The following is a 24,796-nucleotide window of genomic DNA, read 5'->3' as shown; positions in this document are numbered from 1 at the left end:
ATTTATTCCTTAGACAATAAATTATTCTCGTCTACTTTTTTAATGTATAAATAACTAGTATTTAAATATTTAATATATATCGTTCTCATTGAATAAAAAAAACTACTAATTATAATTTAACTAGTAATGATCACGAGTTTTACTCATTCAATTTGTAACAATTTTTTATGATCCTGAAGTTCTGAATGTTCAAATGAACGAAAATTGATTTCTTTTTCAAATTCAATTTTTATTGCAATAATATGTAAAATTTGATTTTATTTGAATTTTAATAAAATTTTTTTTTATTATTTATTTTTAATTTTTTATGAAAAAAATTTAATAAAAAATACTTCCTTCATTTAAACAATCAGAATTTGTGAATCATCAATTTATAATTTTACAGTATAAAAATATCATTTGGCATACATTCACTAATATTAATGACTTTTAAGACTTTTAAGATTTTTTCTCATTAAAAATGGCAGTTAAAGTGGCACCTTTGCAATTTCTTGAAAAAGAAATATTTTTACAATGTATTTTAATAGATTATTCCTAACTTTTAATTCAAATCAATAGATCAGTCTGAATTTGCAACTTCATACAATAAATTGACTTTTTCTCAATTTTATTATTTTTAAGATCCATTTACCCTAAGTGCATCAGTATTTACAATTGTATAGGTAATGATTCTCTCATTATCATCAATATCAGGTGTCTGTTGCAGTAAGTTTAATAAGGCATTATTTATCATTAGAGGAATTTTCGCTTTCTGTAAATTGCTTTTTGGAATTTTCGATAAATTTAGAATCTTATTATTTTTACTGTCTAAATTATATTGACTAATTTTGCTCGAAACTTTCGTGAATGTTTCGGAATTAATTATCGAAGAACTCGGTCTCGTAATATCTAGACTTGCATTTGATTCTCTAGAACTGTTTATATTTTCCTTTAGACTTGTTTTCAATTGACTTGAACAATTCTCAATTGAACCTGCTTTTGTTTCTTTCCTTTCATTTCGAAAATATTTGGTAAATGCTACAGAATCTTTATAATTACCGGAAATATTTCTTGACTTACGATTGTCAAGGGATCGGGATTTTTTTCGATAATTTACCAAAGAGTTTCTCTTTTTTTCCGGAATGTTCAAACTCGTTACAGAGAGTCTTCTTTGTTGGGATTTTTTCTGTAGGATTTTATTTACAACTTGTTTGTCTACTATTTGACTCTCTAGATTCGATAATTCTTCGTCTTTTGTATCCGTTTGTTTTATGTGTCTTGAATTTTCGGATGATTGGAAATTTTCATTTGCATTTTTATGAATTACGGTCGATTTTGGCACTTCGTAGGCACATAGGGGATTTTTTGGGGAAATAGACCATTCGTCTGGATTTGATAGTAATTCTAAATATTTTGGGGCTAGTGCTGGTGAAATTATACTTTCCTGAACGATGGACTGTAGTTGTTGGCTTCCTTCTGAATTGTTTGATTTTTTAGAACCTACAATATTAAAATTAGAAATCATGTAATTTTAATTGTAATTTGGCTTTCTCATAGAGGAAGGATTGTATTTTATAATTTTTAATGTAAAATATATTTATTTTTGTACCTATCACGTAAAAGAAACACTGACCGATTTGTGACAAGTAACGACTCGAGAAGACTTGAAGTAAACATGAGTCTTCAGTGGTAACTCTCAAGTTGATAATTTCTTCAAGACATGTTTTGAAAGATGGCCTCCTCTCAATACAGCTCCAGCAACTCAGCATTAATTGGTGCAAAGAGTTCGGGCAATTAAGAGGTTTCTGCAACCTTCCGCCACTTCTCACGTAATGAAGAACTTCTTGATTCGTTCTGGCCGGATATGGTTGTTGCCCCAATGATGTTATCTCCCACATAAGGACACCAAATGCCCAGACGTCGCTCTGAGACGTAAATACTCCATCCACGAGTGATTCCGGAGCCATCCAACGCACTGGTAATAATCCTTCTCCTTCCTAATTAAAATTTATTTTGCCTTAAGAATTTATTTTTTTGTTCTGATGTAATGAATTTAATGAATAATTTTTTCCATTAATGAATATTAATCGAAAATTAGATTGGTCTACTTAATTCAATTATTAGAGTAATTAATTAGATTTGGAGGGAAACGCACCTTACGATAATAGTCATTTTTATAAATATCTCGAGCGAGACCAAAATCGCCAATTTTCACGACCCGGAGTTGACGATCATTGGATGATACCAAACAATTTCTACAAGCGAGATCGCGATGGACAAAATGAAGTTCTTCGAGATAGCGACAACCTCTGGCTACATCTTCACATATTGATAATAAATCCTGGAGAGTAAGAGCACTGGGACATGAAGACTGAATAGCACGATTAGATCTCAAATAACTTAACAAATCGCCAGCTTCCATTAATTCTAGGACCAGCAAAGGCGAATCCGTTTCCAAACAAACGCCTAATAACAAGAGAACGTGTTTGTGTCGAAAATGACTCATTAGTCTGGCCTCTTGAATGAATTCACTTTTCTCTTGAGACGATGCTCCTTTTCTTAAGGTTTTTATTGCAACTGGCGTAAATCCCGGTCCATTCAAATCCTTCGCAGTTCCTTGAAAAACCTTGAGAAAGAAAATCCATTTTTAAATACAATTCAAAAATTGTATATATTTTCTAATTCGAAAATGACAAACCTCTCCGAAAGCACCACTCCCCAAAAATCTGCTCAATATTATTTCATCTCTTTTTAATTTAGGTAACATCTCATCATCTTGACCAACTTGCAGCGTTGATGGTCCATACAAAGCATTCGATTGAATAAAATTCCCTCGAGGAATTTCTCTCAGAGTGGCCAATTCCATGTCACCAGGTATTCTCGGTGATAAAATTGCCTTCTTATCTTCTTTACGCTGCTTATAACTTCCTAAAAGGATTCGAATACAATAAATTATCTGCTTTCATAATTAAAATTGATTATAATTTTTGTACTTTTTAATGCAATTGTACAAATAAAAAATGTTATATTGTTATAAATTAAAATATCAAATTTTCGATTTGTTAAAATAAAAAGATGAATAAAATAAAACTTACTACAGATTAGAAAACAGAAGCTGAATAATATGACGCTAATGACAACAGAGGAACTCATGATCAGAATCGATCCAACAGTTGGCTGTGAAGTCACTAGATCATTATTACTATAAGTTAAATCTATTTCTTCACTTGATTCACTCCAATTGCCGAAACCGTGAACGTTATTAGCTTGAACTCGAAAATAATATCTATAAACCAATTCCGAATCAATTGTCCAGCAGTTATCAGTTCCATTGTAATACAACTTCCATTTATTAATTCTATGACTCTGTCCAAAATTATTGAGATCATTCACTATTCTTCCCTCGAGACGATAAAATATTACTGTCGAACCATGAGGTTTTGCTGGTTCCCAATTTAATTTATATACCGATTTTCTCAGTCTTGAAATTGTTGGTTTTCCTGGAGCACTTGGTACATCGCCTAAAATAAAAAAAGTTTTAATGTTTGTTTCAGTTTTAATGTAATATAACAGGCTTCGCACTCATCTACTAAAACCAACTATTTATTACATTTTACGATTTTCTAATATTTGGATACTTTTTTTTTAGATTTGTGACACTAAAAACCTCTTTTTTTGAGAATTTGCACTATTTTAAATGGACTAATAGTTGAAATAAAAAATTTTTAACCAAACTCTTTGAAGTGACTCAATTATTTTCAATATATCTACTATTTTTAATAAAGTTGACCAAAAAGAATCAATTATTTAAAAAAAAATGTTGAAACTATTCTTTGCAAACAATCAATAATTTTCATAAATAATCAAATTTTCAATTACAGTGGAACTTCGATTTTCCGTCTCTCGGTCTATCGTCACCGCGGTTATCCGTCACTATTTGAGTTCAATTTTTTTTTATTTTTATGAAATAACATTCAAAAATTTATTGATTGGTTTGTGCAACAAAACGATTCAAATTGTACATACGACCATGAAGTAAACAAAAAAACAAAAATCAGACTTTTTGTTCAGAAATTACTTTTTAAAGAAGAAAATATAAGATATTACGTTTTTTTAATAAAAATTTTAAAGTAATTAAGTAGTCTTTTTGTAAAATTGTTTGTTTGTTTGTATGAAGGTGTTGGTCCAATGCCTGACAGAAAATCAAAGTTCAACTATATCTATTTAAAATTTTTTAATAAAATTTATAAAATTCTTCGCAGAATTTCAGTTATTATTTTCAAAAATAATAAAATGTTTCACAAAAATTCAATTATTCTAAAAAATTCTTATAAAATTCGTTGCAAAAATTAAATTAGTCTTCTTAAAAATTGCAATTAAAATTTTTTGAAGATAGTTATATTCTTGTGAATAATTTAAAGAGATTAGGTTAAATTTCCAATTGTTTAAAAAAATTTTTTTTAAATTCTTCGCCAGAATTCAATTATTTTTACAAATAACACAACTCATAGCAGGATTCGAACAATTTAAAATAAATTCCTCGAAAAATTTAATTTATTCTTAACAATTTTATTAAAATTCGTCAAAAGAATTTAATTTTAAGAAATATTTAATTATTCAATAAATTATTTAATTTTGTATTTAAATAATTGAATTCTCGCATAGAATTTTCTAAAAAAAATTGATTTAAAAATGAATTTTAGTTAAAATTCTAAATAATAATTGAATTTCACAAGCGTTATAGAACAAATTTGTTAGAAATTACTTAAATTAAGTAAAAAATTACTTAAATTTCAAAAAAATTTTAAATTCTGTAAAACTCTAATGATATTTAAATTTTTATTTTAAAAAATTATTAATTTATTATTTTATTCAAAACAAGTATGTAATCCCCGCTTTCTCGGCGCGTTTTTGAGACGCAAAGTATGCCTTTACTTCAAGCAGCAGTTTTACGGTCCTAGGACCGTAAAACTACTACTTGAAGCAAAGCCATTAGAGGTGTGCAAAAAGCTCGAAACCCGAAGCTCGAGCGGGTATTTTCGAGCTTTTCATTTTTCGAGCCGAGCCGAGCCTATTCAGTTCGAGCTCGAGCCGAGCTCGGGCCGAGCCGAGCTTTATAAAAAGCTCGAATAATTTCGGGTACTCGAATTTTTCGGGTACCCGAAACTTTCGGGTACTCGAAATTTTCGAGTACTCGATTTGATTCGAGCCCTTGAGAAAATCCAAAATTTTCTACATTAATTTTTAATTAAATTTTTTTTTTTCAAAAAAAAAATTTTTAATTTAAAAGCTCGAATTAAATCGAGTACTCGAAAATTTCGGTTACCCGAATTCATTCGAGTACCCGAAATATTCGAGTACTCGAGTGAATTCGGGTACCCGAATGTTTCGGGTACTCGAAAATTTCGGGTACCCGATACATCGAGCTCGGCTCGGCTCGACTCGAAAAAATTGCGGCCCGGCTCGGCTCGGCTTTTCGAGCTTTTTGCACACCTCTAAAAGCCATGCTTTACCTCTCAAAACGCACCGAGTAACCGCGGATTACATTCTCGTTTTGTATAAAATGTCGTGTGTACCTCGGACGCACGCATTTCTTTTCCTCGCTTGTTTACAGTACTCGGCTTCGCCTCGTACTGCAAAATCAAGCTCGGACGAGAAACTTGCGCTTTGCGTCCTCGTTGCACAATGTACTATTTTATAAAAAATTATTAAAGTTTTGAATAATTTAATTTAAAAAATTCGACAAAAAAATAATTGAATTTTGTAAGAATTACAGTTGTAATATTTTTACAAATAGTGAAATTTAGAAAAGGTTTCACATTAAAATCGTTTAAAACATTTTAATTCCTGTAGACTAATAATTAAGTATTTAAATATTCATTTTAAAAAATTATTCAAGTTTTGAATGTAATTTAACTTAGAAATTATTATGAGAAATATTAGTCTTTTGAAAAGTTGTAATAAATTTTTTTAAATATATAACTATATTCCAGTGAATAATTTGAAAAAATTAAATTAAATGTCCAATTTTTTTGGAAATTTTGTTAGATTTAACTGAAAAAGAATTTTAAATTATCGTATTATAAGAATTTAAAATTAAAATTTAGAAAAGTAATTGAATTTGGCAAAAAATTTGAATTGAAGTTATAGTGTAGAATAAGAAAGAACTAAATTATTTTCGATGAAAATTAGAAAAAGTCGGTGAAATAAAATATAGAATTAAATTTTTCTGATAGCTACTTTTTTACTACTGTTTTCAGTCTTAAAGCTACTTTTTACTACTTTTTTATAATTAATTATCGAGTGCAAATAATTTTTTTTTATTTTAAATTAAAAATTTGTAATTCTTTCTTAAATTCTTTTCTTACCAAGTGTTTCAAAGATGAATCGATCATCACTCGGCCAAGTAAATATATTACTATCGAGATATTTTATATTCAATCGAAATTTATAGGAGTTTTTAGGTTCCAATTCGATAATTTGAAATTCTGCTGTATTGTTAATAATTTTGGAAATGTTGGCAATTTGCCATTCTGCTGAAGACACTGACGAGAATTCGAGAGAATAATTAACAGTCAAGTTAATGGCAGGAGACCAAAATATCCTTAGTGCTCTGGTGAATTGTTTGACAGTTAAATTACTTGGCTCGGGATACATTTTCAGATGTTGATCGAAACTTTGATTGTAATAATCCCTAAAGGTTGGATTATACGCAAGAACGGAAATTTTGTATTCTTCATTGGGAACTAAATGATCTAAGATGACTTTTTTTTCTTTTTCCTTCGGTGTTCCTTCGGTTATATTGTCTGTGCACTGAACAACTTGAGTTGTTGTTTTTCTAAAGAAATTAACAATTTTAATGGCTGTATAATGAATTTCGTAATAAAGTTTATCGGCATTTAACGTTTCTGGAGGTAACCAGTAAACTGCAGCAGTTGTTGGTGTTAAAGATTTTACAGTCACATTTCTTGGTCTTGACGGAATTCCACTTCCGGTTTTTAAAATAACACCAAGACTAAAATTTCCATTTTCACCATAATAGTTGCTTAAAGCTAATTTAAATCTATATTTTGCAAAACTTTTCAAGTTTTCAATTTCTATTTCTGTATCGTAGGTTTGTAATTGTTTTTCCTCTTTGCTATTTTCTTCTAAAAACTCGGAAAAAACGATGGTATACAGTGTGGAAGGTAAGTTGTAATTTTCACAAATTTCACGAACTGCTTTGGGCATTTTGATTCTGATGCTACTTTTAGTTTTGGAAATTTCTTCAATATTATAAATAGTTTGAGCTGGTGTCAAACATTTAACATCAGGATATGGTTGCAATGATTTTCCGATGGTTTTTATTCGTTTTGCATTCACTAGTTGATGTTGTTTCACTGCTTCATTGTCGGGATATACTTTATCGACGAAATATAGTTTTTTACTTTCTGTATTTGACCAGTAAATATTCTTTTTGTCCACGGTTAGAGAAGTTGGAGAAGGTAATTCTTCACTACTGATGACTAAATTACAGAAACATCCGTCAATCTCCGATTCGTAAAGATGTCCTTCCAATGATACCCAATAAATTATCGGATTATGAGGATTTATATTGTCAATTGTGAAAACAGGTCGAACTATTGGTCTGAAAGGACAAGAGCAATCTTTGACTTTATTGAAAAAAGGTTTCACATTCTCTCCGGCTATATCAGAGTACATCATTACTCCACGATCTTGTTTGCTGTTCAATTCCACCCAGAACAATTTTCTGAAAAGAAAATTTATATTTAAAATTAAAAAATATAAAATATTTACTATTCTGATTATAATATTTACCCTTTTGAGGGGGAAATATCCAAATTTACAATTCTGTTATTTCTCAGGATTATTTTTTTATATTTCAAAATTCCAGAAGACCAAGCTGATAAATCCAATTTCATAACGTAACTTCCATTTGATTTCTTATAACTCGATTCGATCCAGAATAAATTTCTTGAAATCCAGTCGACACAAATACTGTTCGCCGGATTATTCAAGGAGAGAATCTTTGTCGTATTTTCTCCATTTATATTCATTGTGACCAACTCTTGCATTTCGTTTATCAGAAATATTTTCTCATCAGCGGCCAGGTATGTTAATTCTCTAATAGAATGTCGATTAATTGAATAATTAATTTGTTGATCCAAATCCGAAATTTGCACCATATCCGTAGTTACAATTAATAATTGAAGCAAGGGATTTTCATTTTCAGTCGATATGCTTATTACATCCGTATTCGGTCCAACGCCAACTTCCGTATAGGCCTCCACTTGGAAATAATAAGTCATTTTTGGTAAAACATTATGCAATCTGTATTCAAGTGTTGAAGCTGGAATATTAATTGAATCGCAAAGAAGAATTTCGGCCTCATTCATAATATACCAACATTTGACGATGAAACCCAAAATAACTCCGTTTGAAAATTGTGGCGAATCCCACCTGAAAAAAATACAATTTGTATTGGTAATTCGAAAAAAAACTTCAAATTTGATATTTTGAATTTTGATTTCATGTAATTTAATGTAATTTTTATTTCAATTTACCTGAAGATGACGTCAATTTCCTTCACATTATTCAAATGACCAGATTGAAATTCTACAAAACCTCTTGAATTGAGTGGCTGACTTGGAGTACTCTGGGGTGATCTCAACGTTTTTCTGGTGTAACGAGCACTTTCCCAGTAGGTGAATACTTTTATCTTGATATCCATTAAGCTGTACGGTTGAATATTTGGTAAATTATTGTAAGCAATCGATGATTCCGTTGTTATCTCTACAATCGAATTTTTGCCCACATCGACAAATTTTACTTTATAAAAGACAATTCCATAATTTGTATTATTAACAGGATCCCAGGATATGTTGAAATTTGTCCAATTGCCCTCGATTTTTATGCTCCGATAATTAACCGAATTCGGCAAGACTGTTATATTTTCGGAATCCAAAAACTTTGGGAACTGATGAAGAAGTGGATTTAAGATTGAAGTCATATGAAGACCAGATAATGTTATTCCATTGATTACTGCCGTATTTTGTCCTTTCATATCTCCGATTATTGCATTTCTATCGTCTTGAAGCCATAATAAATGTTGAGAGAAGTAACATAGAGGACCTTGGATATTTGTGTACTCCAGAATCGAAATCTAAAATTTAGTAAATTCTTTAATTCAAATTCTTTAACTTAGATTTTTTGATTGAAATTCTTTAATTTAATAATTAAATTAAAGAATTATTCTTAGATTTGGATACGAACCTTTTCTGGTACAATTTTCTGGTTCATGGGCAACTTTTCAGAAGTGGGAGCTCGATACAAAATTGATACATTTTCATAGCTTCTGATAATCCAATAGAGAAATCGATTCTCCAAGTCTAAGGACAAGCCTGTGACTTGTTTGTCACTGAATATTTCATCCGAATAGTAATATCTTCTTTCTTGGCCATTCAATCTGGCGACTTGGATGGTAAAGTCAGTCGACCAGTATAAATAAGCTTCTAAGGAATCTATTACTAATTCTTTGACATTGGCCAGAATGGATATAGGTTCTTGATCAGATCCATTCATATTTGACCTCATTATCTAAAATTAGATTTTTATTTATTTATTAATCAATTGTTTCCCTTGCAATGAAGAAATAGAATTTTGTCTCGTTAAGAAAAAAAATAAAGATAGAGAAAAAAGCTGAAGGAAAATTGAATTATTCGTAATCTTACAATTTGTTGCTTGGGATTTGTCCAATAGAGTTTTTTCGATATCCAATCAACTGCAATACAACTGACGGAATTAATATTCAACGATGATTTCTGACGACTAGTCATGTTGTATTGATAAAGAAGAGAATTATTTCCCACAAAGTACAATAAATCTTTGTACCAACTCACATCCAAAATGTAATATTCAATTCCTTCTTCTGTTAAATTTGTATCGTGAATCAAAATATCTAAATTCTCTCCAGTTATATCGCTTATTAAAAATCCTTCATTTGTGGACCACAAGATTGAGGCTTGGAATTCATCCCTGGAAAGATAGTGAAAAATTAGCACAAACAAAATTTCATCTATAGAATTTATTTTTAAGAATTATTATCAAAAATTTTTTTAATTTAACTTAGAATTTTAATTTTTAAGTTGAGTTGCACAAAGAAAAGGATAGATTGTCAGCTAAGAAAATCTAATAAAAAAGCATGGATATAATTTAGATAATACAAATTTCTGGATTGGTACATATTTGTTAAAAATGAGCTAATTTACTTGTATAAATAGATTATTATTCATTTTAAAACTTAACTATGAAATGTCATAAGTCACTATATTTTATTATTACATTTTTCTAAAAAGTTTATATATATTAAAAATTTATTACTACTTAATGTAAAGTATACTTTCAATGTACTTTCATATTATGTGCTAACTTTTTAATTTTATAATATAGAAATATGAAAAATTTTACCTTCAATATTGAGTTTCATATGATTTTCAGTGATTTTAAGCACTTATTTCTTTTTAGGTGCAAGACGAAAAAATCCAATTTTGGTCTTAATATTTAAGTTTGAACGTCTTTTCCATTCTATTAAATTTTGGTGATGGAGAACGAGCTACTTTGTAGTTTTATTAATGTTTAAAAAATCTGCTTACAAAAGCGAGTTTGTTGGTTAAAATTCAAGTAATTTTATAACACTGAAGTTGGCTTGTCTCAATAAGTCTTGCAAAAATCTACTTGCATTTTAACCAATAAATTCGTTTTTGTAGCTGATTTTTTAAAGTAAATTTATAGTAAAAAGTAGCTCGTTCTCCATCGCAAAAATTTAACAGTATGTAAAACAAAGTCAAATTTAAATATTAAGACCAAAATTGGATTTTTTCGTCTTGCACCTGAGAAGAAATAAGTGGTTAAAATCACAGATTAGTAGAATAGGCGTAGCGCTTTTGAGACTAAGGAGAGCAGAAAGGCACGAAAAGAGGAGTTTATTAGCCTTATATGCTACTTATGAAGCATATGAAGGGATATGTATAGTGCTGGAATAGCTGATTAAAATGTAAGCACTTTAAATAATTTTTTGGTATAAATTTCAATTTTTTGATATATATACTTTTTTTTCAAACGCGTTTTTCTCAAAACAGGATTTTTGAAATTGCCGTGCAATGTAGCTTAAAAAGTTATTGACCGATTTCAAAACGAAAAATTGGAAATTGTTCGTTATTAAATTTATTATTAAGTGAACTAAACTTGAAAAGAAAAAAAAGTTTTAGGTACCTTTTTTTAAATAAAAAAGTTGCAAAAAAGTAGGCAAAAAAATCGAAGATTTTTTTAAAAGTAGTGTCAATTTTTCAATTTTCAATATTTTCACTTAAAAGTTAGTTCACTTAATAATAAAATATTTATAAAATGTGAATAAACTTGTTTTTTGCTTTCGGGCAAAATTTGTGGGCTCAGGACTGCACGGCAGTCATGAACTCCGGCGGAGCGCTCTATATGCAATAGCTCCCAATTTGGAAGATGTTTTATATAAACGCTTAAAAAAATATGAGTTACAGTTAAATATATGAACAACATGATGGAAATATTTTATTTAATTAAAAAAAAATTCGCGAAAAACAGCTAAAAAACAGCGTTCTAATGTGGTTTCCCCCCTTAATCAATATTTCACATTATTTTTATTGTTTAAAATTAATATTTCATCTTATTTTAATGTTTTATTTTAAATTTAGAAATGTGTAATTTGTTTTGCTCATCTCGACCTTAAGGTTTGTCCTTTAAATTCCTTGGACCATGGACTCTTCCCAGCAATCGAGTAGGCAGCAGCCTTGATCGAATAATTGGACTTCTCTTTTAAATTGAAGATTGATTGTGTCAAATCAGAAATTCCTATTTGATGAATAGTTTCCCCGGAGAAATCGTCTTTAATTTCCAATTCGTACATCCAATTTTGCCAAGCCCCTCGTCCTTGTTCTGCAAGCAAATAAGGCGCCTGCCAAGATATTTTTGCCCTCTCCGAACCCAAAATTGCTTGAACATTCGTCGGAGGATTCACCGGAACAGGAATCGGTTGACTCGTACTCATTAACGCATGAACACTTAGATACATTTCTGAAAACTTAATATATCTGAAAGTAAGAATCGTTAGACTTTTATTATCTGCGTATAGAATTTTTTATCAAATTTTTTAACATTTTTTTTTCATTTTAGTTAAATTTTTCTTTGATTTAATTTTAATTTTTAAATTCAATTAATTAATTCAGTTTTTTTTACCTGGGAAAAACATTGTGAAAGTATTTGTCCTGTCCAGAGTGGTAGCCTTCAGTTAAAACTTGATATCCGTTCGTCCAGTAAAATAGATTATTAATCACAGTCAAGGACGAGACATTTTTAAATTTTGCTTGTTGTGTATTTGCTCTGAGATCGATGACTTCCTTTCCATCCAAAGAGACAGATTTCACTGTATTTTCAGAATGATAAGAAACAAGGAGGCGGAAATTTATATGGTCAACAATGAAGGCTCCTAAATTTGAATGTTCGAGAATCAGGAATGGTTGAACCTGATTCCAAATAGAATCATGAATAATAAATTGACTGATTAATTAAAATTAACTAACAATAAGAATAAATTAACTAATAATTTTTTCATTTATTCATAAATTCTTTAAAATCTTCAAGACAAAAATTACCTTTCTATTGCCACTATTATCAATATCGGCCAAATCGAGTCTATAAAAACCTCGACGAGTGATCCAGAATAAATATCCATTGTAAGGATCAACTTCAACGTGAGATGGTTTCGTGAGGAAATTCGGCACAACAACAGTCAGATCATTGCCAACAAAATCACATCTTGCTATTTGCCATAGAGACATATTTTTCATTTGTCCGACAATGTAGAGCCGCAAATTGAGCCAATCAACAGACATGCTTAACGGTTTGAAATTAATTTCATCTGAATTTAGTAAAATTGTCGATTTTGAAATGTCAGAAATTGTTTTTCGATATATAAAGCCCATTGAATCGGAGATGAAGATTTGCTCCAAAACGACGTGAATTGCAATTCCTTGAATAATTGAACTGGTTTCATAAATTATACTCGGTTCGTCAAAAATATCGGATCCTTGTTTCATTATTGAATGCTGACTTCCGAGAATAAGGAGAGGTTTCTCTGTGTCCTTAACTGAAAATTGGAAATTTTTTTGAAATTTTCAAAATATTCTTCCAAAAACACAGTTATGTAAAAATAAAATTAAGAAAAATTTCTTTTGCTTTCAAATAAGTGATTAATTAATTACCAACGGACTCTGATGATGTGGAGACGTGAATAATTGCAGAAGGACCATCGCCTTCGGCATTTCTCATTGAAACACTCACTGAATAATTTCTGCTCGGTTCCAAATTCCGAAATACGTAATAATTCAAAATTTCCGTAGCTGGTACTTCCTGAAATGAAAATACATTTTTAGTAAAATTCTACTTGGAAAGTATTTAGTAGAAATAAGAAGAAATTAATTAGTTAAAAAGAACCTTTGACTGCAATTCTGAATCTTCATAAAGTTTCAAAACGTATGATAAAAGTGGTCCATTGGAGAATGGACCAGCTTCCCAGGAAATAGAAATCCGATGGCTGTCAATAGCATTGGCTCTTAAAATTCTAGGAGCAGAAATTGGAACTCCAGCAGGTTTTGTTGATATCACAATGCTTGGAGTGGAGACAATCATTTCAGCATTATGCTCAATTGATCTCAATAGCAGAGCGATTCGAAACTGAAATTAAAAACTAATTAAATTAAAAGATATTCTAATTGTTCATAAAATTAATGATCCACAGGATTTTAACTTTTAAATTAACGAATTTAAAAAAAAAATATTTCCATAAATTACTAACTGGAATAAAAATTAAAAATTTACATTTACATTAAATTTACATTTAGAAACTTTATAAATAATTTCTTTTACACGTGAGGCAAAATTATGTATTGTAATAAAATTTTAATCTGAAGAAGAAACATTAAAATTACCATAATTAATTTAAATTAATCGGAAATTTGTATGAAAATATTTCCTTCGTTTGAATTTTTAAAAATTTTGGATCACGCTATGAAGATGATTATTTAATTAAAAAATTGAAAATTAGAGTAAAATTTGAATTAACTTACTCTATATTTTGTGTACGATTGTAAATTGTAAACAAGAATTTGATCATCCCTCCAGGATTGATTTCTACAAAACTGCCAAGTTTCTGCCAAATCCTGATATTTCCACTGAACAAAGTAGGATATCCCACTGCCAATTCTCTTGATCTCATTTCCATTCCATTCAAGTCTGAGCGATGTGGCAGTCAATGAATCTCCAACGAGAGTTGGCGCAGATAATACTCCAATCCTGGCTAAAAATTAAAATCATTTTAAAAATTAAAATCAAATTTGAAAATTAAAATCAATTTCAAAATGAAAAAATTTATTCTAAAATTTAATTATTTAAACTAACATTAATAATTAGGTATTTTATGGAAATAAGAAAAAAAGAAGATATGGTTTTAAAATTCATTGTGATTGAAAATTTTGTAGAAGAAAAATTTGAAGAAGAATTCAAAGTTTTTAAATTTTTCAAAAATTTTTAAACATCAAAAACCTGAATTTTTGCATTAATTCTAGAAATTAATTTATTTTTCAATTTTTATACTAAAATACTTTGAAAAATCGATTTTTTTCAAATTTCTAATGACATTCTTTAACAAATTTAATTAATTTTTTTTAAGAAGTATTTTTTAAAATTCAAATAACTTTAAAACATTGAATTACAACTAATTTTCTCTGATTTAAAAAAAATTATTAAAAAATTGAATATAATTTAAATATTTCAAAATTTTTTTTTAAAACCTTCTTAAGTTCAATTAATTCTGAAAATTACAACTGTCTTCATCTCAAAGTCTTTTATTTTAATTATTAACATAAAAAATAATTATTAACAAAAATTTTATTTTAAAAACTTCTTAAATTCAATTAATTCTGAAGATACGTAACTGTCTTCATAACAAATCATTTAATTTTAATTATTAACACGAAGAAATTTATTCTAAACTTTATTTATCGAAATAAAAAAAAACTTATTTTTTAAAATTTATTGTGATTCAAATTTTTTAAAGTAGGAAAAATTTTAATGATAATTCAAGTTTTTTAATTAAATTTTTCAATAATATTTTTTAAACAGCAAAAATAAAAAGTTTTTTATTAATTCTAGAAATTAATCTATTTTTCAATTTTTAAATTAAAATACTTTGAAAAATTGATTTTTTCCAAATTTAATTTTATTTTTTAATAAAGCGTTTTTTAAAATTCAAGTAACTTTATAATATTAAATTACAACTAATTTTTTCCGGATTTAAATATAAAAATTATTAAAAAATTAAATATAATTTAAATATTTCAAAATTTTTGTTTTAAAACCTTCTTAAATTCAATTAATTCTAAAAATTACAACTTTCTTCATCTCAGAACTTTTAATTTGAATTATGAACATGAACATAAAAAATAATTATTAAAAATTTTATTTTAAAAACTTCTTAAATTCAATTAATTCTGAAATTACAACACTGTCTTCATGTTAAATCATATAATTTTAATTATGAACACAAAGAAATGTATTTTAAACTTTATTTATTTTTATTTATTTTATTATATTACAAAAAAAATATAGATATGGGGCATTCCAGGCCAAGTCGGAAATCATTTTGCTTTTGCATCTCAAATTTTTTTTAAATATTTTTTTTCTTTTAGCTTTTAGTACTCTTTGAAATGAGCTACCTTCATTTTTTTCAAAATTTTTTCATAAAGCGGTTCAGGAGATACAGATTTTTGAAAAATGATGTTTTTTATACGTAAATTTTTTTTAAATGCTTATAACTCTGTCAAAAATTGATGAAATTAAACGTTTTTATAATGAAAAGTTTTGTTTTCACGCGTAGTTTTTAATAAAAAGTATTTTCAAAAAATTTTAAAATAATTTACGATAAGATTTTAAAATTTTTAAAATAAAATTTCATTTTTAACAATGTATGTATCGATCAATTTCTTTCAAAATTTTTTGTAAGAAACTAGCATTAAATTAACAATTTTTAAGCCTTGTCCGATCGTGGACAAACGATGGGATCTATTTACTTTAAAATTTTTAATTTTTTAATACGCAGTGAAAACGGTAGGCCTAACTTGCCATTTGACCAAATCACAATTTTACACAGAAAGAAGGTTAATTTTGGAGAGACTCAGTCTAAAAACACATTTGCTGTGAAAAATTTGTGTGATTTTGTCAAATGGCAAGTTAGGCATTTGGCCACCACTGTGTACCTATATAAAAATTAAAAATTTCAAAATAAATAGATCCCATCGTTTGCCCACAATCGGACAAGGCTTAAAAATTGTTAATTTAGTGCTAGTTTCTTACAAAAAATTTTGAAAAAAATTGATTGATACTTACATTGTTAAAAATGAAATTTTATTTAAAAAATTTTAAAATCTTATCGTAAATTATTTAAAAATTTTTTGAAAATACTTTTTATTAAAAGCTACGCGTGAAAACAAAACTTCTCATTATAAAAACGTCTAATTTGATCAATTTTTGACCGAGTTATAAGCATTAAAAAAAATTTACGTAAAAGACGTCATTTTTTAAAAATCTGTATCTCCTGAACCGCTTTGTGAAAAAATTTGAAAAAATCAAAGTAGGAGCTCATTTCAAAGAGTACTAAAAGAAAAAAAATGTTTAAAAAAAATTTGAGATGCAAAAGCAAAATGATTTCCGACTTGGCGTGGAATGCCCCATATATAAAAATCATGATTAGAGAAAACATAATTTAAAAAAACGAAACAATGACGAATCGCTCTGAAGTGTTTTGAAAATAAAGAGAATCAGTCAAAAAACGAGTCGTCGATTAAAGAACAAAAACAATTAAAGAAACAAACCAATAAAAATAATATAATGAATGATGAAACAAGGGAGCATGGCTTCAAAGAATACAAATCAATTTTGGACAGTTTGAAGAATTCTTTTGAAAATAAATGGAAAGTGGATTCCACGTCATCAAAAAACGAACCAACAGAATCTTCATTAAACGATTTTGAACGAATCAGAACTCTTGGCACTGGAGCTTTTGGCCGTGTAATGTTAGTCAAGCAAAAACAATCATCACGTTATTACGCAATGAAAATTTTAGAAAAATCCAAAATCATCGAACTCAGTCAAGTAACTCACACATACAACGAAAAAAGAATTCTCCAATGTCTCAAATTTCCCTTCGTCATTTACATGGAATATTTTTTCAAAGACAATTCATACATTTACATGATCCTTCCGTTTGTGAGTGGCGGTGAAATGTTCAATTATTTGAAGCAAATGGGAAAATTCGATGAGAATACTGCAAAATTTTACGCCGCTCAGGTAACATTAGCTTTAGAATATTTGCACTTTTGCGATGTCGTTTATCGTGATTTAAAACCCGAAAATATTCTAATCGAAAGAAATGGATATTTGAAATTAACAGATTTTGGTTTCGCAAAAATAATTGAGGGAAGAACGTGGACATTGTGCGGAACACCAGAATATTTGGCACCGGAAATTATTCTCTCCAAAGGTTATGGAAAAGCTGTTGACTGGTGGAGTTTTGGTGTTTTACTCTATGAGATGAATATTGGCTATTCACCGTTTTATTCATCGAGACCAATGAAAATTTACGAGAAAATTGTCATTGGAAAGTATAAAGTTCCAACTATATTCAGCAACGATTTAAAGGATCTTTTAAAGAATATTTTACAAGTTGATTTAACGAGACGATATGGGAATTTGAGGAATGGTTCGATGGATATTAAAAGACACTCTTGGTTTAAATCAATCAATTGGATTCAAATTTACAATCAGGATGTTCAGGCTCCTTACAAGCCAGTTTGCAGTCATTTGGGCGATTCCAGTAATTTTGAGCACTATCAGGAAGAATCTCTCAAGATTGAAAGTGTTGATCGTTTTCCTCAAGAATTTGCCAATTTTTGAAAATTAATTTAGAAAAATTCATTTGGAAAATTTATTTGAAAAATTTATTTACCACTAAAAAGAAAAATTAACTTACCTTTCAATTGATGATAATATCGATTTAGGGCTTCGTTGCATCCTGCAATGCAGAAAAGTTCTTTGGGCGATAGCAATTCCTGGGTTCCATTCTTAAATAAAAATAGATAATAATAGAAATCATAGAAATAGATCAAAAATAAAAATGTATTTAGAATTTAATTTTAAGAAACTTTTTTGTTATAAATAAAAGATTTATAGTTCCTACTATATTTAATATTAATTATGATCCTAAGATTCTGAATGTTCAATGTGAACGGAAATTTATTTCTTCTTCAAAATAAATTTTTATTGCTGCCAGTAATGAAAATAATTGGAAAACATCAATAAATTTTTTTTTAATAAATATTAAATCATTATTATTATTCCATAGGAATTAAGATTTTTTTTTAAATTCCAAATTCAAACCTTTATGAAATTCCATAAAATTTTTCAAAAAAATAAATAAATTATTTAAAAAATTTTAATAAAATCCTTCGTAAGAATTAAATTATTTTCATAAATAATAAAATAATTGTTCATAAGATTTCAATTATTTTTAATACAATTTTAAATAAATTCCTCGAAAAATGTAAGTAATTATTTTCAAAAGTTTTTGCAAGAATTCAATTACATTTCACAAATAATGAAATTCAAATATTTTCAAAATCTACTCCTTCAATAAAATTTCTCAAAAAAATTCAATTATTTAAAAAAAATGTTATAAAATTCGTTGCAGGAATTCAATTATTTTCATAAATAATACCTACAATTCTTCTCAGAATTACAATTATTTTTAATACAATTTTTAAGTTAAATTCTTCAAAAAATGTAATTATATTTTCAAAAATATCATTAAAATTATTCGAAAAGAATTCAATTATCAATTATTTTTCATACTTTTTGCAAAAGTTCCTTGAGAATTTTCAAATCCATTTGTTTACAATTTAATTTTACGAAATTTCGATAATTCAGAAATTCTTTGATTAAATATTTTGAAAATAACTTGAAATAATTTTTGAAAAAATTCAATTAAACTTTTTCAAAAAAAATTAATATTCTGCAAAATTGTCAGTTAAAAGTATGAAAAACTCAAAATTTTCAAAGATTTTAATTTAAAACCTTTTCAAAATCCAATTATTTTTGAAAATTCATGCTGTAATGCTTTTAATATTCAATTATAATCTAAAATTTTAACTGAAATTCATTTTTAAATCAATTTTTATTAGAAAATTTTACGAGAATTCAATTATTTAAATACAAAAATAAATAATTTACTGAATAAATGAATGTTTTTTTAATTCTCATAAAGAAATTTTATCAACAAATTTTTTAATAATTGGATTTTTTCGACCAATTTTAATAAAATTTTCAAGAATATTTAAATTTTTTGAGGAATTCAATTAAAATTTTATTAAAAATAGTTGAAATCCTGATTTCCCTCATCTCCCAGTAAGAAGCGAGGAATTGAAAAGGATTGAAATAATTCAAACTCTGTATGGTGTAGTAGAAATTATCCAATACTTTTGAATGCCATTTCTGTCCAATACTTTTCTATACCATGATATAGGACCACGTTTCGTCTAAAAATGAATGCAATTCAATTCTGTTTGTAATTGTTAACAAAGACAAAATTTTTTTCTGAATGCTTTCCAATCCCATCCGAAATTATTACAGCCTGTCATTACATCACTTTTCAATTTTTCATTGGAACCGCGTTTCTATGCATGCATTCAAGCGCAATCTTCTGGATTTTTGTAATTTATAAGATACATACATTGGCAGATTTTGTAAAAAGTGTTTGTGTTCAAAGAAAAACTTGCTGAAAAATTGATTGTTTACCAATTTTACGTCATTTAAACGAGTCAGGGCCGTTATTCTATAAGACAATAAATCATAACCTAAAAATTTCAGAGACCTTTAAACACTTTTAACCCTCTTAACTGATAAATTAATAATTATTCCTTTTTAAAATAGCAAATAAAGTCATGAGTGCAGTTATTTGAAAGTAATTGAACATTCTATGCAATGTCAACAATATTAGTATTATATTATTATACTATATTTGTATGAGTATTTGAAAGGATTGAAATTGTAAAGTTTTCAACTACTGTCGCGGAATTTAGAAGCATAGGACAGAAATGGTATTCAAAAGGATAGAATTTTTTTAATGCTTCTTTGCTTTCTTAAGGGCATTTGAACCTTGATGACGTTACAGATTGTGCAAAGCATGTGTGACGTCATCAAGGTTCAAATGCCCTTAATGGGTATTCAAGAGGATTGATATCGTTACTTTTCATATTGCTCTCACTGGATAGAAAAGTATTGGACAGAAATGGCATTCAAAAGAATAGAATCTTTTTAATACTTTTCAATTTCTCGTTTCTTACTGGGCTGTGGCAACCCTGGACAAAAAACGAATCAAAAGTTTTCAACTTTTGGTTCGTTTTTTTATCAATTTGATATCCTTAGAAAAACTGTGCAAGTAAGTTAATTAGTATTGAAATAAATAAATTAATTAATATTGAAGTAAATTAATGTATTAATATTGAAGTAAATTAATTAATTAATTTTGAAGTAAATTAATTGATATAAAGCATATATATTATAAAATTTTATAAAAAATTATTACTAATTTAAAAAAGAACTTACACAAATGGATTTACAATCTGCATCGAGGGCTTGATGCCAAGAATTACAACCTTTAGTCCACTGAAAAACAGATTTTTAGTATTTTTCATTTAACAAATATTAAAAAAAAGAAATACTTTAAGCGTAAGGAAAAATGCTTTTGTTAGAAAATAATTTTTCGCCTGCAATAGAGTTTGTAATTTATAAAATAAAATCGTAATTTTTCGTGTCATCACTTTGCCATGTGCTTCTAACAATTATAACATCCAGGTTGACAGTATTATCTCTATTATTGCATATATTTGCTAGTGTCTTCAACACCATTGAATTTATAAAGATGCAAAAAAAATGCATTTCTTTTCGCTGAGCAAGATGAAAATTTCCAATTGACTAAATAAAATTGTTTTCCTCAATAAATTTAATCAACAAATTATTTCTTTCCATACAAGAAACAACCGGAAAAATGTTTGATAATTTTTTTTTTTTAAACAAATTTTCTGAATGAGAATTGAAAAGAAATATAAGTGATCAAGTACAGTGAAGTGATTCACTACTCAATTTCAATCAATCACTTGATCCAAAAGATACTTCTTGGCACGGGCGATACTCGAGGCGCCGCACGCAAATTAGACTAAAATAATAATAAGCAAATTCGATCGTACATGAGCTTAATGCAATAAAGGATTCATTGATAGATTTGTAATTTTCTAATTTATTTACAAATCTATTTAAAATATTATCTTTCAAAGAATTTTAATTAACTTAAATAAAAATTATTTGATTCAAGTAAAAATTTATTTGATAATAGACAACTAATTGGTTATTTGAATCAAATAATTTTTTTGTATTGTATAAAAAGGTTTCTTTTCTTAAATCGTTCTGTAAACTCGTTCTGAAATAATTCTTTGTAAACTTTGGAGAGAAGATGGAAAATAATTGCAATTAGATTACAAAACTTTAAAATATAGAATCGACAAGGAGGATAATAATTTTCTTTAATTTTACTTCTCTATTAAAAGAGAGATAAACTACTGTGAGGATTAAAATCAAGATTCTAATTTGTTTGGACATGGTTGAAATTTATTATAAAAATTGTTGGAGCCGTCGCAAATAATGAAAAAGACTACACTAAAAGCGGAGACTCGGCTAATTTTTCTCTTCCTCATTAAACCCTCAACATTAAATGTTTGAGGCAGAGGCTCTCGACTCCCCGTAGATTGTAGAATATTTTTCATCCTGCCTAATTGGTTCCACTCTTTTGCTCTCATCCTATAGGTTTTTGCACAAACCCCTTTTTCTAAATTGCATTTAGGGTTGAAAACAGGAAGTTGCAAATTTTTTACTTTGCACTTTCCGTCTCTCTATCTCTTCCTCTATTTTTCTCTCTTTCCCTTTCTCAATTTTTCTCCTTTCTTTATTTTTCTTTTTTTCTCTTCTTCAAGAAAGAGAGAAAAATATTTCTCTCTTACTGTTTTTCGAGAAAGAGGGAAAAATATTTTTCTCTTTATGTTTTTCGAGAAAGACACAAAAATATTTCTCTTTCTGTTTTTCGAGAAAGAGACAAAAATATTTCTCTCTTTCTGTTTTTCGAAAAAGAAACAAAAAAATATTAGAAAATGGAAATTTTGAATATTAATTCAAGTGCGGCTGTTTTTTCAGACTCTATTAGATACACTTTCACTTTAGATTTTTGCATTAATTATATCAGGGGTCACACGACAATTTGGCGACACTGGTCGCGCACTTGTACGCAATTCAATTTAAAACGTGCGTCATTCACTGTTCATTCTTTTATTCATTCATTGTGTCCATGAGCCACAAAAAAAAATTTTTTTTTCTTCATCGTCCCTTGTGTAACATTTATGTTACGCCATGGGTCCCGAGACGACCGGAAGTTACTTTATATTGTACGAAAGGGTCCGAAAAATGGACAGAAAGAACCTTTCACACAAAAGTTGTTTTCAATTTTGTTCTCGAAAAAAAATTGTTATTTTTTAAAAATTCCGACTCAAGGCTCGAATTAGAGAAATGAAAGAACATTTTACTTAAAACTATAAATTAAATTTTAGTATTCTTTTTTAAATAGAATTTATTTTAAATCGATTACTTTTAATAATTTTCGATGTTAGAGTCGAATTTGAAAAATTAAATTGATTAATTTAATAATATCAATTTTTAAATAAACTTTAACTTAACGTGTCCTTCGGACAAAGAAATTGTAAAGGTAGTGGATTCCCCCTCTACTTAGTTATTGTTTCAACTAAGAGGTTGAGAACCCTACTCCTTGAATTTAGAGAAGATAGGATAGTTTTAGGAATAATTAAATTATAAGCAAAAATAAGATTAAACAAATAAGATATATTTTACCCAAAGAAATCCCTAATACAAGTAACTCTAAATTGGTGTGAGTAAAGAGTAATTCTATACTTGTGTATGAAAGAATAGTATGTGTGTGTGTAGTGATGAGTAAGATTTCTATACTCACTGTCTGGTAATTCAATCCTTTGAAATGTTATTCCAATGACTTATTCTGTTCTTTTAGTATTACAGAATTTAGGTTGTTTATTTAAAAAAACGAGGAAATACCTGATCTAGGTTCACTAGATTGATATTTCGTTTTCCAATTTAATATTCCTTGGCTCGCGCAAATTTGAAGACTCAAACCCCGTAATTAAAGGTCGTCTTTAAAAGTATTTCAAAAATCAATATTCTTTTTTAAGATATGCTTGGTTTATTTCTGCTGATGCTAGATTTTTAAATACACTCTTTTAATTCTTTACGTTTATGCTTTTTTTTTAAATTCGCTTTATTTTATTAATACTATTTCAATTCTTTCTTTTAATCTTTAGCTCTTTTACAAATTCTTTATTTTTATTTCTTTTTCACTTTATTTTCAATATCTTTTAATTCTTTACTTTTTTAAATTATTTTTCACTTGTCACTTTATTGTATTCTTTATTTCGATATATTCTTTTAAAAATCAACCTTTGTTTACTCTTTATTTATTTTCTTTTATTCTCAATTAAATTCACTTTCTTTAAACAAACTTTTATTCAACTGTTAGACTTTCAATACGATTAACACGGCTAATTGCCAGGCCTAAACTGCCGGCTACAACTACAGGTAACTACGACCTGGACTAAACTGCGGGCCCAAACTGCCTGGGCTAACTGCCGGCTACAACGCCTGGCTTAAACTGCCCAGATTTCCCAGTGTCAATCAATGTTATTGAAAGACAATTTAGTGGGGAAATCGTATGTTAAGTTCATTGTACTTGACTGTTGTCAAGTCAATTTCTGCAACCTTGCAGATTTAAGCAGTGGTGTGATCCGAGTTCAGTGACTTGGATGCACCACTCCTTATATTGAGCAATTTAACTTTGATATTTTCTAACTAATTTTCAAAAGGGTCAATAAACTGTTTTTCAAGAAAAAGGAATTCATTAAGAAACACTTTACTATATTGTCAGGTTTTTCACCTCGAAATTGCGAAACCTAAAGGAATGTTAAATTCAATTAAATCTTATATTTATATAGAATTAGAATTTCTATGTCATTAAAAGGCCCTGGATTAAAATATTCAAAAGAGGGAATGTCCTTTTGTGAGATTACATAGGGTTATTTTGTGTAAGCGTTTTATTACGTGTTAACAAAATATTGTGTTGTGTGTAATTTGGTTTTTAAAGTATTATAAATAATCATTTATAATATAAAAGTTACGGAGTTCGGCCGTAACATTCGAAAACGTTCTTTGAAAATTTTCAAATCCATTTGTTTACAATATTCAATTTTACGAAATTTCAATTATTTGTAAATTCTTCAATTAAATATATATATTAAAAAATACAAACTTAAAATAATACAAAAAAAAATTCAATTAAATTATTTCAAAATTCAATTATTTCTGAAAACATAATATTATAATATTAAATTATAATCTAAAATTGTAACTGTACCTAATCCATTCTTTGATCAATTTTTATTAGAAAATTCTACTGGAATTCAATTATTTAAATACAAAAATGAATAATTTATTGAATAATTGAATGTTTCTTAAAATTCAATTCCCATGAAGAATTTTATCAACAAATTTT

The 24,796-nt window shown here is 27.8% G+C and overlaps 2 protein-coding genes across 3 annotated transcripts in view; one reads left to right on the top strand and one right to left on the bottom strand.

Annotated features, from left to right (window-relative positions):
• Positions 1-314: 314 nt before the first annotated feature.
• Positions 315-24,796, bottom strand: part of LOC122511275 (proto-oncogene tyrosine-protein kinase ROS) — a 41,977-nt gene continuing 17,495 nt past the window's right edge. For both annotated transcript variants that reach the window (XM_043626425.1, XM_043626426.1), the window contains 18 exons: positions 20,725-20,784; positions 18,095-18,185; positions 14,136-14,365; positions 13,504-13,743; positions 13,272-13,419; positions 12,663-13,156; positions 12,247-12,533; positions 11,736-12,101; positions 9,711-10,014; positions 9,253-9,576; positions 8,544-9,142; positions 7,798-8,439; positions 6,348-7,729; positions 3,075-3,500; positions 2,678-2,907; positions 2,135-2,605; positions 1,613-1,976; positions 315-1,479 (listed from right to left, as the gene is read on the bottom strand). In XM_043626425.1, the coding sequence (XP_043482360.1) occupies positions 617-1,479; positions 1,613-1,976; positions 2,135-2,605; positions 2,678-2,907; positions 3,075-3,500; positions 6,348-7,729; positions 7,798-8,439; positions 8,544-9,142; positions 9,253-9,576; positions 9,711-10,014; positions 11,736-12,101; positions 12,247-12,533; positions 12,663-13,156; positions 13,272-13,419; positions 13,504-13,743; positions 14,136-14,365; positions 18,095-18,185; positions 20,725-20,784 (7,521 nt within the window). In that variant the 3' untranslated portion in view covers positions 315-616. The remainder of the gene's footprint in view (positions 1,480-1,612; positions 1,977-2,134; positions 2,606-2,677; positions 2,908-3,074; positions 3,501-6,347; positions 7,730-7,797; positions 8,440-8,543; positions 9,143-9,252; positions 9,577-9,710; positions 10,015-11,735; positions 12,102-12,246; positions 12,534-12,662; positions 13,157-13,271; positions 13,420-13,503; positions 13,744-14,135; positions 14,366-18,094; positions 18,186-20,724; positions 20,785-24,796) is intronic.
• Positions 16,954-18,018, top strand: LOC122511219 (cAMP-dependent protein kinase catalytic subunit 1-like). Its single transcript, XM_043626350.1, has one exon. The coding sequence runs from the start codon at positions 16,954-16,956 to the stop codon at positions 18,016-18,018; it is 1,065 nt and encodes a 354-aa protein (XP_043482285.1).

The sequence above is a fragment of the Leptopilina heterotoma genome, unplaced genomic scaffold (assembly GCF_015476425.1).
Source record: "Leptopilina heterotoma isolate Lh14 unplaced genomic scaffold, ASM1547642v1 Lhet_81, whole genome shotgun sequence".
Classification (NCBI taxonomy): domain Eukaryota; kingdom Metazoa; phylum Arthropoda; class Insecta; order Hymenoptera; family Figitidae; genus Leptopilina; species Leptopilina heterotoma.
The sequence above is the reverse complement of the archived record's forward strand: the minus strand, read 5'-3'. Positions and strand labels throughout refer to the sequence as shown.